At 37.4% G+C, this 15,866-nt stretch overlaps 1 protein-coding gene across 2 annotated transcripts in view; it reads right to left on the bottom strand.

Annotated features, from left to right (window-relative positions):
• The window catches only part of LOC139949297 (adenylate cyclase type 6-like), a 149,898-nt gene that overhangs the window by 94,222 nt on the left and 39,810 nt on the right, over positions 1–15,866 (bottom strand). For both annotated transcript variants that reach the window (XM_071947711.1, XM_071947712.1), the window contains exon 3: positions 223–372. In XM_071947711.1, the coding sequence (XP_071803812.1) occupies positions 223–372 (150 nt within the window). The remainder of the gene's footprint in view (positions 1–222; positions 373–15,866) is intronic.

Raw genomic sequence — 15,866 nt, 5'->3', positions numbered from 1 at the left:
TGAAAAGACTCGGTCACCAGCCCGGATTTGAGATCTAGGAATTTCAAGACATCACTTTGAGAAGAACGGAGACAATGCAGGGAGAAAAATGAAAAGGCTCGTTCACCAGCAAGATCTGGGATCAACAAGACATCCACCTACTTACAAACGGGGACAGTACAAGGACAAATTAGCAAGAACAATAAAAAATCCAGACATCAGAAGAAAGAGAATTGTCCGTACCTGTTCTTGATTTTCTCTTTGTGTGGTGAGTCTGGCCTCTATACACCTCCTTGTCTCTAGGAATGCCTGTCTCTGTGCTGCTTCCGTTGGGTAATGTGTGAAGACACCAGCAAGGTTGCCGCAAACGAAGATGAACAGATTAGCAAGAATCTGAAACAGAAAATATAAATAATTCTTAATTTTTAACATTTCAGTGACCTCAGTATGACTACATTTTCCTTGATTGATGCAGAAATATGATTTTTTATTTTTTATTTTTTACCCATACACCGATGACCAGGATTCAGGAAAAGTACTGAGTATACAGTGCTTAATTATATCGGAGTAGGGTAAAAACCAAATTATATTCTTTATCCCCGATGCAAAAATTTACATTAAATGGTTGCTGCAGTGGATTTGAACTGCCATCGGGCTAGGTCGGTGTCTAGCAATGCAAATATCGTGGGTTTGAATCCCACGCAACTAGTGGAGACCTCCAATAATGCCTACAAGATAAAGGGCTTATAATATTCACACGACCACTAGCCAGAGTCCAGTAATTTTAGTCCTGCAGTCTAATGTTTTTCCAAACAAAAAAGGATTATACTAAATTGCAATTCAAGATCTCTCTAAAAGTAAATCTACAAAACCTTAAAGGAACACGTTGCCTTGGATCGGACGAGTTGGTCTATTAAAAGTATTTGAAACAGTTTGTTATAAAATGCATATGGTTAGAAAGATGTTTTAAAAGTAGAATATAATGATCCACACAAGTATCACTCGAAACTGCACGGTTTTTCTTTTTTTACGTCGCGAACTATCACGGTCGGCCATTTATGCGAGTCAAAATTTTGACTCTCATAAATGGCCGACCGTGTTAGTCGACAGGGTAAAAAAAAAAGACACGCAATTTCGGGGCATATTTGTGTAGATCATTGTATTCTACTTTTACAATATCTTTCTAACCATATACATTTTACAACAAACGGTTACAGAACGCTTTTCAAAGACCAACTCGACCGATCCAAGGCAACGTGTTCCTCTAAGTAAAAAATAAAACCTGATAAAATAAAAAGACATTTCGATTTCAGTGAAACTGAGACTGCAAAATTTGTGTTTGAGTGCAGATTCTACTGAAATTACCACATAAAATACTGCTCAGAGTGATTGCCGTTTAATGTGACACTAGCAGCATCCACATAATGTTCAAGGATTGTTATCTCAACCCACTATTTGCCGAGTAGGAGGGAATTTGAGCTGAAGGAGCAGTATACATAGTAATTTGAGAATATCGTTGGATCAGAAACAACTTGTGGAGTGTTATCATGCCTAGGGGAGGAAACTTTACAGATCCTACAGAAATTCGAAAGACCCGACTCAATTTGACGAGGCTTCTGACCTTACAGATTTCACAGAAAACATATTGGTTTGGAGCCGAGTTACTTGCACCGGACATCAAATTAATCCACAGCACCCACATCAGTTGCTGTGGTGCCCTGTGCTTTTGCCATGTTTGCCATGGTGTCCTGTGCTTTTGCTGTGGTGCCCTTTGCAAACAAATTGAAATTTTCCTCATAGAGGTGCCCCGCACCAGAGCAAAACTGCTGTGCCCCTTCAAAAGCGAAATTCAAAGCCTGCATAGTACCATGGGGTACATGTGCATGCACACATAAGCCCGCTGATTAGTACGAAGTTAATTTTGCGCCACAGCTCTGTTTTCGCTGTGCATGTTTTGCAGGAGTTGAGCACAGCTCAACCGCTGCCAATTGTGATTTGTGATTTATGAACAGGTCAGTAAGAACCAGAATGAACCAGTATGAACCAAAATAAACTAGGATGAACCAGTATAAACCAGTATAAACCAGGATGAACCAGTATGAACCAGTATGAACCAGTATAAACTAGGATGAACAAGTATGAACAAGTATGAATTAGTCTGATCCAGTTTGAACCAGTATGAACTAGTATGAAATGGTCTTCATTGTGATCCGTTCCTCTCATCAGTTTAATCAAAAAGGTAGTCACAGATTGGGTTTTTTCCACAATGCTGATTTAAAGGCAAATTTATACTAAACGGTACAATAAGAGTCACATGTGAAAGTTTCAGCCAACGTAAATACAATGTAAACTTGGTCAGGAAGCCTCTCTCATTTTGATTCTGGCTTTGTCTAAGAAATTTTTGCCCAGTACACATTTTGAGCCACACGAATTCTTCCTCAAATTCAAGCCCCATTGAAGCCCCTCTTTGAAAATGTGTGATCATTTTAAAAAGCTAGACAAAAAAAGGGAAAATATTTTGGTCTGAAATCTATAGTCAATAGCTGTAATTGATAAACGCTCCTCAAAGAACTCATTGTTAACTTTGTATTATTAATAAATTCTACCGCAGCCATCGTTAGATCATTAGACTTTCATGAAAGAAATATGAACTGAAGTGTATTCACACTTATTTGAATGTCATTGAATGGTATTCAGTGACTATTCAGCAATTACTTTTATGGAGTCCTAGCTTAATATTGTCCTCGTACTGAAGCTTGAACACAGACCAGGGGGCATTTGCTTTGGGAGGGTTTGCATAGGCCTGTTTGTAGAATTTATTTTCATTATTAGTATTATTACTATTATTATTATTATTATTATTAATATTATTATTATTATTATGGGGATCCGGTTGCAGACTGGCACTCGTTTTGGGTGTGCATGAGAACTGGTAAGAAACTTTCCCCTGTGCATTTCTGATGAAATTTTGAAGGTGATTTACAAAAAGAAAACAAAAAAGGTGCTTTTCAGATAAAAATGTGTAATGTTTACCGCAAGAGACGAGATAAATCTTCAGTCATTTTGATAAATGTATCAGTGCAATTGTTTCCCAAATCAAAACACTGAAATGCGAACTGTTTATTTTATACACCGATGTCTGTGAAAAAAATCACCGCCACAACACTCGGGCAGGACCCAAACCCACGACCCCCGCGGAACTCAGAGCAGTGTCTTACCAACTGGACTACCGAGATTGCCCAGTAGCTGGAAGCAGTTGGAATCCTACATTTTAGCAGCGGGTACTGCAAACCCGATGCAATTTTAACATTTATAAAATTGAGTACCAGTATGTTGCCAGGAACAGAGTTCTTTTTCTCATTTTGATTCTGGTCTTGCACAAAAAAATGTTGATCCAGTAAACATTTTGATCTACAAGCTCATCATCAGTCTTGTGATTTTTTTTCTCCCAATTTCAAGCCCTGCGATATGAAAAACATTGCACTTTCTAAATCACCTTGACATTTTAGACGATCGTTGCACAATCCCCGTTGAATCGGAACCAAAGGTCTCCGCGTGTTCCAAACAGTTTACATAAATCTCCAATTTATCACGTTCAATATTTATTAACAAGCAGTACATGTTTGTTTTGATAGATCTATTTACATAGCCCTCAAGGAGACATGATCCGCGCGTATCAAAATAACGAGGTAGAATTGAACCGGACTGGAAACGCACACACACAAAAGAGACAACTTATGTTTCATCACATTAGCAGGCTTTCAAAATGTTGTAACAATTTTTTTTTTAAAGGCATGTTATACTATTTTTTTTTTTTTTTTTTTTGGGGGGGGGGGAGGGTAAGTAGGTACACCCCAAAAAGGCTAAAAACCACTAATTGTAAGGGACTATAAAAGGATTACAATGTAGATTTACTAAATGTGAACAAAATAACTCAGGGGAGCTGAAGGCACATTAAGGTATTGTTATTCCTCTTAAAATGGTCTAAATTGTAGGATGGAGGGAAACATGCACCTGGGCCCAATTTCATGGAGCACAAAAATTTGCAAAGCATAAAATTTCTTCCTTGATAAAAACAGGATTACCAACCAAGTTTTCATTTGTTGCATATTGCTTGTTACTGGTATTCAGCTGTTGTTTGCTCATCCTGAAAAGCACATGGAGATTTGGTTGGTAATCCTGTTTTTATCAAGGGAACAATTTCATGCTAAAGCAAATTTGTATGCTTAGCAGCTCTATGAAAATGGCCCCATGTAAGGAGTTCCAAAGAGATGCAGTACATGTGATGTAGTTGCAAAAAAGTAATGAAAAAAAAACCCAACCTTGCATTTATATAGAACTGTGTGCTCTGTGTTTTTCAGAAAGTCTTCATGTCACAAACATCCCAGAACAAAAAAACAAAACAAAAACGAAAACCCCAACAAATACCCAAACAAACATGCTATCCAGTCTGCAGATTTACAGTTTGTAGTTTCCATTGTAAATTACTGGACTCTGTATGGCAAGTAGTCCTTCTTTGATCCCTAAATACAAACAAATAATTTTTCTCCTGCTTTCCTTTTCCTTTTTCTTTTCTGATTGAAAGATAATTATGCAACCAAAGGGTAAGATGATCACATGTTCAGCTCTACAATCTGTCTCCCCTTACAACGTGTGGAAACTGATCACCATTTCAATCAAATCTACCCTCGCAGAAATCCAAGAAATGACTCATGCATAAATCGTGTCTCAGATCAAAAGATTCCGAGTGAAAAATTATCCGCAACTATATTGTTTCGAATGGAATCTTTTCTCAGAATAGTTTTTATTATCAGTAGCTGCAAAGTAAGGTTTCATGGTCATTAAGGGCAGTGGACACTATTGGCAATTTCTCAAAATATATCATTAGCATGAAACCTTTCTTGGGGACGAGTAATGGGAGAGGTTGATGGTATCAAACATTGTGAGAAACGGCTCCCTCTGAAGTGCCATAGTTTTTGAGAAAGAAGTAATTTTCCACAAAATTTGATTTCAAGACCTCTGGTTTAGAATTCGAAATCATTTGAATCTGAGACACCATCTAAACGCACACAACTTCAAGGGACAAGAGTGTTTTTTTTCTTTCATTATTATCTCGCAAGTTAGATGACCGATTGAGCTCAAATTTTCACAGGTTTATTATTTTATGCATATAATGTTGAGATACACCAACTGTGAAGGCTAGTCTTTGACAACTACCAATAGTGTCCACTGTCTTTAATTGCTGGAGTTACCAACATGACCAATCTACGTACAAGTATGACCCTACGTTTACAGGCAAAATATACCTTTGGTCCTAAAACAATAAAGCTAACATAAAAATTCATTTTAAAAATAGTCATTAAACATAAAACATGCATTTTATGCATATATGTTGAGATACACCAAATGAGAAGACTGGTTTTTGGCAATTACCAAAGGTGTCCAGTGCCTTTAATACCTTTCACATCAAATAGACTGCTCCGATTATGAAGTTATATTTTCAGGGAAGCGTTAAACTCTTTAATTGAAGGCGAACATTTTCGTTCCCTCAAATTTATATATAATTTAACAAGCTTTCCAAATATTTATCAAGGTTTTATAATTGGTAGCCTACGGCTATGTTCCATTATTCAAATTTCTTTGAGTTGCCGCAATCATTTGGTGGAATTTCCTCTTTTTTTCTTTTTAATTAAACTGCAGGAGATCTTATTTTATTCACGGTCATTCCACTTGATCATAAACAGTAATAATCTATGCACAAAAGCGATGGCTTCAACAAAAACTCTGGTGTAAAAAAAAAAAATCAAATTGTGGTTACCGACGTCAATTGTGTACATTGAACTTTGCCTAGCAACGGAATAACATCATTGCTGTTATAGACAATCATCTACAAGGTTGATGGGGTTATACATGTAGGGCGCAACTTGGTAAGCAGGAAAAGTGTATTTGCTTAGCACAAATTAACAGGGGTATAGTCACAACTAATGTACACTACAATGTATTTTTTGGCTGGTAACCTGTTTTGCTTAGCAATTCTTTCTGTGCTAAGAAGCTCACTCAGACTGGCTCTAAGGTTCTCACTGTAAGGATTTGTAACAAACTGAAAAATCATTTTCATTGCTTCTTTTTATTTTTTGTTTATTTTTATTTGTTAATAGGCTACCTCATTGTGTAAAATCTTTGCTAAAGGAACATTACAGAATTGGTTTTTACTAACAAAACAGTTGTTGGCAGTGTGCGCACTTTATGTAATCCACCACATACATAAACTGACAAACCTGTAGAAGTTCAAGATCGATCGGCTGTCTGGGTCACAAGAGAATAGTGCAAAACCAATTACAAATTTTGCACTGCATCGATGCCAAAATAAAAATGATTGAAATGCTCACCGAGCAATAAACTCCAAACAAGAAGTTAGACTATTCATTTCTCATCAAATATGACATTTCAGACAGAAATATTTCAAGGGATATTTTCAACTATCATCATCATCATCACTTACCGTGTAAGTTTTATGTAAATCTGTGATCTTCACGATTTTAGTTTCTTACCAATCGTGTAACGTTCCTTTAAAACTCTGGTCTTGTAAAATACCTTCTGGTCCAGTACAAATTTTGAACTAAAAACCCTTCAATCCTGTGAATATTAAAATAAAAAAATTGAGCTCTCGCTAGTACATGTACATGCATGGGATACATCTTTTTCACTATTCAAATCAATCAAACTCTTACTAGCCATGTCAGATACTGTAAGAGAATAGATCGCTCATAAAGCACTTTTATATTTACAACAAGTAGGGCATAAAGCACGTCAGCAGTTATACAGGTTTACGTCAACGACACACAGCAGCAAGTCGTGAAAGCCATTGGCAGAGATCACCCTTTCATCCAAGGTAAAAAACGTGTGATTAATTTACACTTCACAGTTAACGTATTCACAGTGCTCCACAAAAACATTAACAGGCTGAGTTTTTACCTCTCGGATGACTGTTAACCGAAACACTCCATTTGACAGCGAATATTTTACAGAAGTGACCGAGGTGACATTGGAAATTATTATCTAAGAGTCAACTCAATGCGTCAGATGAAGCGTCGATTGTCTTAAACGACTCGCACTCGAGTCAAAGGTTCTCTTGTATTACATTGTTTTCCCTGAATGTTTCAAAGGGCTCTTCCTCTCGTCGACTTTGTTTTAAAAACACTGATGTTGGCATGGGCAATTTATTTTCAAAACTGACGCTAACAAAATCATGCGTATCAATGGGTAAAAACATACAAGGAAGAAATCACTTTTTGGAAGGCTTCTGAATTTGATGAATTGAACAGGACAGTTTTGGAGCAAGATGCGCAGCGTTGCTGTTTAAATGACGTCAAAACTAGTTATTCTCGGCAGGTTATAAGCATTTTGCGTAAATCAAGCGTCATTGATATTCGTCAGACATCTGCGATCGGTTGAAGTATGAGTTGAATGTACGAACCCCCTCTTGATTTACAACTCTACCATGAATGCTCAGGTGCGTCCACAGGTTGACTCAAGTCCCAAAACGCAAGGTCTAGAATTCTTGAAGGGTCCCGTTTTTTTGCCAATTTTAAATTTTCATTCATGCATTCACTAAAGTTGGGGAAAAATTGGTTTACTATCTGTCAATGGAAGAAGAACAGAAAGAAAAGTTACTCGAAAGGGAGTAAGTTGACTGAAGTCCCTCAACGCGAGGTATAGAATTTTTGAAGAGCCAGTTTTTCCTGATTTAAAATTTTCAGTGCTGCGTTTACAAAAGTGGGGGAAATGTTGGTTTAATATCCGTCACATGGAAGAAGGACATAATAATTAAGAAAGGGCATCTATACTTAATGTGCAAAAGTGCAGGTTTTGAACTTTGCTTTTGAAGAGGCACAGCAATTTTCCTCAGGTACACTGTAAGGGGCACTCTATGAGAAAAATCTAAGTATGTAAGGGCACCACAACAAAATCCAAGGGCACCACAGCAAAAGCATAGGGCACCACAGCAAATGTTGTGGGCGTCGTGGGTTATTTCAAGGCCTGAAATTGTGCTTCAAGACAACGGAGTGTAAAAGCTAAGAACTGCAAATTATTAGCATTATTATTTTTTAATGATTGTTCAACATTTGAACACCGATTCTCCATTTTCTTTCTGTGGGAGGTTGGGAGGAGGGAATGAAATTTGTGGAACCAAAGGGAGTGGGTCTTTTGCACTACGAAAATCTGCAAACAATCCTGCCGACAGCAGTTTAACCCTGCATTTCTGTTGACTTGAGACGGCTAAACCTACATGTAAAACACCCTCTTTTATAGATTAAGACGTGTGCCCATCTCTCAATTTCTACCACGGACCTATTCAGAAATCAATTTCCAAACTGACGAATCCGGGTCACGATCCCGTTTTAATGTAGCCATGTTTTGTTAAGAGCCATGACGGAACATGAAAAATTGACACGTACCCCGTGGTATTATCATGATGATGGGGCAGGTGCAGGCACGTATTGAACGGGGGTATATTGGCGTAAAAAATGTATTACCGTTAATAGGAAAATTGGATCAGATATTAATGTGACCTCCTGACAGTTCGGATAAAAAGAGTAAAAAGTGAAAGCTGTACACTTGCATTCAAGGCAAAAAAACAGAGTCTGCCATCCTGGCCCAAATTTCATGCTTATAGCACAATCACTTAATGCTTACCAGAATAAGGTCACCAGCCAAAGTAGCATGTCACTTGTACAGTCTGTGACTGGTATCCTGCATATTTTTGCTACAAAGTAAAAAGTGTACACGCAAGATTTTCTGCTCAAGCAACTCTGGGAAATTGGTCCCTGGGCCAAATTTCATAGAAAAATAAGCTATTTTAAAGCAGAACAAAATTATGCCACCAGAATAAGGTTACCAGCCAAAAACACCATGTCACCTGTACAATTTGTGATTGGTATCCTACTCACTATTGCTTAGCAGGAATTAATTTATTTTCTGCTTAAGCAGCTTCACGAAATGGGGCACTGGTTTTAATTTCTTCTCATTTTGATTCTGGTTTTAAATCAAATCCCGGTCCAGTACTCTTAGCTCTACAAGTCATGCAGTCTTGTGGGTTTTCCCCCAAACATTGGAGCCCTGATACAAGCCTGGAATTACATGGTGGCCAGGGAGCCTGGAGGCCATAACATTCGTTGCCCTAATATTGGCCTTCAATGCCCTGGTCTTGGGCTAGGTGCCCCTTCAACAAATTTCCCATAGACTTTAAAGGAACACGTTGCCTTGGATCGGACGAGTTGGTCAAAACAAAAGCGTCTGTAACCGTTTTGTATACAATGCATATGGTTGGAAAGATGTTTTAAAAGTAGAATACAATGATCCACACAAGTTTGCCTCGAAATTGCGTGGTTTTCCTTCTACTGTGCGAACTAACACGGTCGGCCATTTATGGGAGTCAAAATTTTGACCCCCATAAATGGCCGACGTGTTAGTCGACGAGGTATAAGGAAAACCACGCAATTTCGAGGCGTGTTTGTGTGGATCATTGTATTCTACTTTTACAACATCTTTCTACCCATATGCATTTTATAAAAAACGGTTACAAACGCTTTTCAAAGACCAACTCGACCGATCCAAGGCAACGTGTTCCTTTAAAGATTTCCAATGGAAGTGCCCTTTGCAAAATGAAAGTGGCCTTGCCCTTTTAAAGACAAAATATCGGACTGGAAGTCAACAAGAAAACATTAACACTAGAGAAAGGACCCCTCTATGGTTGAACAGCTGGTGTCCAACCTTTACTACCAGGGTGGCATACAACGATATGTTTACCGTTCCCATCTCAACCGTGTTTGATTATCGGCTTAGTCAACAAAGGTTCTGTTGCATTATCCATTGGCTTTCAAGAGGCATAGTGACTGTTATAGGGAAAGTCTTTCTTTGGTAATTACTCCAAAAATTAATGACCATAAAAGCTTACTTGGTACAGGCATGCAACTGTAACTGCACCAAAAAAAGAGGAAAACTACAAAAGTTCAATGATTTTGTATAGTATTTTTCAATTTGGAATGGTGAAACTGAGATTAGAAAACAAGGAAATCGGCTGAGCCGAGGAAAAGTTGCATGCCTGTTGATAGGAAGCACTCGTCTGTCAACAATTCCCTTCAAAGGATTATGGTGATATAGAGAAAGGGGTTCAAAAGATTACCATTTCGAGAAAAGTTTCTGCATGAAACGCTTTTCAGATTGTGTGTTTCGATTACGGAATATTCTTCCTACCTGTACATGGACAAAACTGCTCAAAATTTTCAGGAATATTTTTTAAATGGTGCAATTTCTATCTGAAATGCCCCCTTTGATTAAAAGTCAATAAAAACAGTTGGATCCAATGGGGGACCAGCTCTGTGGAATTAACTTCCTGATATAGCTGCAGAAAAACAATCTCACTTGAATTTTTCAACAAATAACTGAAGTTTGTTTTTTATTTTGGGCCCGCTTTGTTTTAAATGTTGTGTTTGATACATCCTAGTGCTTTACAACTTCTGGAAAAAGCGCTCTATGAATGCCAGCTTATTATCATAATAATATTATTAATTGTTTATTATTTGTAATGATGATAAGCAAGGAAAAACTCTTCAACCTCTATAAAGCCATTGGACCCTTTCGGTACAGAAAAAAAAAAAAAATTCACAGATTTACAAATAACTTACAGGGTTTACAGAAGGTAGTGGTGAAATAATTCTCTTGCAATATTATTCCATGAAATGCTTTACTTTCTGAGAAAACAGTAAAACAATATCAATTCTCGTTAACGAGAATTACAGATTTATTTTAAACACATGTCATGACACGGCGAAACGCGCGGATACAAGGGTGGGTTTTCCCGTTATTTTCTCCCGACTCCAAAGACCGATTGAGCCTAAATTTTCACAGGTTTGTTATTTGATATAGAAGTTGTGATACACGAAGTGTGGGCCTTGGACAATACTGTTGACCGAAAGGGTCCAATGGCTTTAATGACCTTAAAATGAAATTGAAAAACATCAAATTGAATAACTTAGAAACCAAGTATTAATACTCTCTGATTCAATACACCAAAGTCTCATAAACAATTATTTTCGAGTTATCTTGCTTTAACCTTCAAACAAAGCATGCGTTCTGTAAGCCGACTGCGTAATCAAATTTATTTTCAATTATTTTCTGGGACACATCCTAGTGCTCTGTAACTTCTGGAAAAGGCGCTCTGTAAATGCTAGCTTATTATCATTATATTATTTTTTATTGTTTACTATTTGTGATGATGGTAAACAAGGTGAACATCTCCAACCAATTTAGTGACCTTAAAATGAACTTAAATTTAGCCTGAAACCGGTCAATAACACTCTCTGCTACGATAACCCAATGTCTCATAAACAATTATTTCTGAGTTATCTTGCCTTAACCTTCGAAGAAAGCATGCATTCTCTATAAGCCGACAATGTAATCAAATTCCCCTTAATTGTTTTCTGGGGCAGGTTTTAGTGCACAAACAGACAGACGTTTCAATGTTAGCTTTCTTTTTTCCCCTCTATCAAATAAATTTAATTCAAATTTAATTTACTCATTTGGGTGATACCACGATGAATGCATGTCACGGTTGTCACGGTAACCCTGTCAACCTGTTGCTAGGGAGCCATTTTGTCCAAGCTAATGAATAGTACTAACAGTGTGCACGGCTGATTGCTGTGTGTTTGTACACGCATCTAGCGAAAGTTATCGTTTCAAATGAAAAGCCTCATGAGAAAAGGCCTATTAAATCAATGATAAACTGAAACTCGTACGAACATAAATGAGCCAAAATTTAAAAAGGTCTATTAAATCTATTATAAAATTGTACCAAAATAATTGAGCAAAAAATAAATGAGGAAAAAAGTCACAATTTATCATATCAAATAAATGTTATAGGTTTTGTTCTTTAGTGTCTAGCCAGTTAGTTTAGATTCTTTACATACAGGTAACAAATAAATGAGCAAAACGGTCACCATATCTGATCAAAAACCATTTAATTAGTGCTTCTTTTTTTAAAGTGTTTTTTAATATGGGTTTTGTTCTTTTGTGTCTTTTGTTTGTTTATCTTCTATTGGTTGCCTTGTGTCTGTGTCCTGAAAAGATTTAGCCTTTGAGAAAGACTCTGCTAGGATGGAAACATCAGGCCATTAATTATTTTTACCTGAAAAAAAATTATATAAAATTTTCTTTACAATTTTTGGGGCCTGGTGATAAAATAAAACCTTTAGGCAAGAATTTGTTTTGATTGTTACAATTTGATAACAGGATTCTCCTGAGTCATTTGCACATGGTTGTTGCGTTGTCATGGCAATACATGCCTAACGTGAAGCTAATTTATAAATTCTGATTGGACTTACTGACAGTCAGTATATACAAAATTGAATTTCCGGTCGACGCAAATCTTTTCTTGTGATGGATTTGCTTTTTATAGAGAGACAGTTTGGTTTGCGCATTATGATAATGTACATGTATGTCAAAATTACATGAAGGAAAAGTACAGATTTTACTTCTATTTTACCCTGACACCAAAGTGTGATCAGCACTGTACACTGCTTTCTGGGTCTAGCATGTCACCTTGGTTCAAATCAAACCCAATATATTGGCTAAACAACTGATATATATCAGGTAGTTACTTTAATGATTCAAAACAGGGAAATTTTTATAATTGTTTATCAGGAAATTGAAAGATTGATTTATTATCAGGAAAGGGGGAAGCAGGAAAGGTACTGCATTAGGGAGAGTTGGTCCATCTGATATTTTATTGTTTGTCTGTCTGTGTGCCCTTGATGGTCATTGCGGAATTAAAGGAACACGTTGCCTTGGATCGGTCGAGTTGGTCTTTGAAAAGCATTTGTAACCGTTTTTTATATAAAATGCATATGGTTGGAAAGATGTTTTAAAAGCATAATACAATGATCCACACAAACGTGCCTCGAAATTGCACAGTTTTCCTTTTACCTCGTCGACTAACACGGTCGACCATTTGTGAGAGTCAAATTTTTGACTCCCATAAAGGGCCGACCATGTTAGTTCGCGCAGTAAAAGGAAAACCATGCAATTTTGAGGCAAATTTGTGCGGATCATTGTATTATACTTTTAAAACATCTTTCCAACCATGCATTTTATAACAAGCGGTTACAAACGCTTTTTATAGACCAACTCGTCTGATCCAAGGCAACGTGTTCCTTTAATTTTATGAAGAACCTGTGTTTAACAGGAAATATTGTTCGTGAAAAAAGGGGGAGTAGACAAAAATGGGACAATTCCACAAGGGGCAATTCCACAGTAACGGAAGGACGTTTTGACTCATTAAACAACATTTAAATCATGGATATCATTAAAAGTTTAATTAGTTTCATTAAGCAAATGTCACAGTTTCTTTTAAAAATGACTGCCTTCAAAATGGCCTCCTGTTTTTGGCTGAAAAACTTTTAGTTTATAAAATATGAATATTAAAAAGGTCGGTAACGGAAGGACACCATTGGCGTCCTTCCGTTTTGAAGGCAGTCATCGATAAAAGAAACTGTGACATTTGCTTGATGAAACTAATTAAACTGTTAAAGATATCCACGATTTAAATGTTGTTTAATGAGTCAAAACGTCCTTCCGTTCCGTGTCTGTTTGTCTTGTATGATACCCCCAAGTCAAGAAAACACTTATCGGGGCTCTACCCTGTTTCTACTATTTTATGTAAAGCATCCTTTTGTATGATGCCATATACCAGTAAATGAGAAATCAGAAACAAAAATAAATATTGTTGAGTTATAAAAAAAAATGTTTTGTGTGCTAGCAACATCATCTACCTCATTAAAAGAACAGCCTTCGTGGACACGACAAACATTATTTGGATCACAATATGAATAGAAACCTATAGTAAAGAAAAGCATTCAATAGAATCTAGTTCACCAAACTCTGATGCGTTCCTCGGTGGATTGAAAAGGGTTCACGCTGCTTGATAAGGCATGAATATCGGACTAAGAAAAACCCCTCTCATCTAGTTCAGAAAGTTGAAATTCAATATGATGGAGAGCATTCTTGAGAAAGGGGGAAAAAGCTTTCAGACATCTGCTAAGAAAACGTGACATGAATACGAGTTTCTTGAATGGTTGAAAGACAACCTTTATTATGCTCACATGGGGAAAGTACTAGGATTTGCCCATATCAAATAACGGCACATTAGAGAAATGATAATATTGGCTTTAAAAAGATGCAAAATTTAAAATGTTTTTTTTTATTGCATTCTTTTCCAAGATCCGTATAACTATAGGGTTGTACTTTGGCAGTTTGGCAAGTTCCTCACATATTTAAAAGACAATCAATATTAAATGCTCACATGAAGAAAGTAGTAGGATTTGCCCATATCATATATCAGCACATTAGAGAAATGATAATATTGGCTCTGAAAAGATGCAACATTTAAAAAGATTTTTTTTTTTACCAAGGAATAAAAAGTGCATGAAGTGTAAACTGAACATGGGGTGCCAGCTGAGGTTAAAATAGTCTTGGTGCAAGACGTTTCTCGTTTCCTTATCACGCACACCGCGGCCAATTCACCGACAGCGCGCGCAACGACTCACCTGACTTACAGTCCACTCACCGCCCCGGAGAAACGGGGCGGTGAGTGGACTATAAAGTCAGGTGAGTCGGTGCGCGCGCTGTCGATGAATTGGCCCCGGTGTGCGTGAATAGGAAACGAAACGTCTTGCACCAAGACTACGGTTAAAATCGCCCATCATGAACTTCCTGGCATTTTTAAATCCTGAGATTTGGCTTGGTTAAGTGACAAAGGCTTCTGCAGCCAATTTAACGAAATGCTAGGATCGAAATGCTAGGATCAATCCCATCTCGAGTTAGGACGAGTGAGCGACCGGTCCTAACTTAGGATGGGTTCAATGTGTCCTACGTATTTGGATACCGATCTAAACCCATCCTAAGTCCTAAAATTAATCCTAGGTTAGGAGCAGTTTGGTGAAATCGACGGCAGGCTATTTAGTGTAATTGTATGCAGGCTTCAAAATAACCCATCCAGCAATTGCCATGGTGCCCTGTGCTTTTACTGTGGTGCTTTTTGCAAAGTTCCAATAATAAATAATTATAATAACCAATTCTTATATAGCGCATTTCACAATAACCGTATCAATGCGCTTTACATTAGTGCCCTGGGGTGGATTTCACAAAGGTAGTCCTAACTTAGGACTAGTCCTAGGCAATGCTAAGAGATAGGACCAGTCCTTAGTTAGGATGAGTTACTGGTCCTAACTTAGGACCAGTCCTATCTCTTAGCATTGCTTAGGACTAGTCCTAAGTTAGGACTACCTTTGTGAAATCGACCCCTGGTCTTAGGGCCAATAACATCCCTTTTTAATGTTTCTCAGCTCCCTTGGGAGTATACAACCTAAGTAGGATTTGAAACTTTGCATGTTGGATATAAGAAGCAGCATGCAGCATCAGAGTCCAGCATTCTCCAGACGACGATCAGAGCATACTGATCGAAACGTCAAGTTAATCCAACGGTTCTTTTCAGAACCACCCCAACTCATTTAGAGATTGTTATTACATGGTGTTACCGCAAACTCTTCTATATAGTATACAACCTGGGCAACAGTTTATATCGCTACCAAGGCTTTCCATTCACAATATCAATCTCTACCCTCGCAGGTACCCATTTATACACCTGGGTGAAGAGAAGCAATTATAGTAAAGAATCTTGCTCAAGAATTAGCAGCAGGGGATAACTTGAATTCGATTCTCTTAACCACTCGACCATGACACAATACAAATTTTCCTCATAAAAGTGCCCCTTACCAGAAGAAAATACCGGAAGAGAATACTGTATTATTTTAGAATAAGCCATCACGGGC

Source organism: Asterias amurensis, chromosome 16 (genome assembly GCF_032118995.1).
Source record: "Asterias amurensis chromosome 16, ASM3211899v1".
In the NCBI taxonomy this organism is placed as follows: Eukaryota; Metazoa; Echinodermata; class Asteroidea; order Forcipulatida; family Asteriidae; genus Asterias; species Asterias amurensis.
This window is presented reverse-complemented; position numbering and strand designations above follow the sequence as displayed.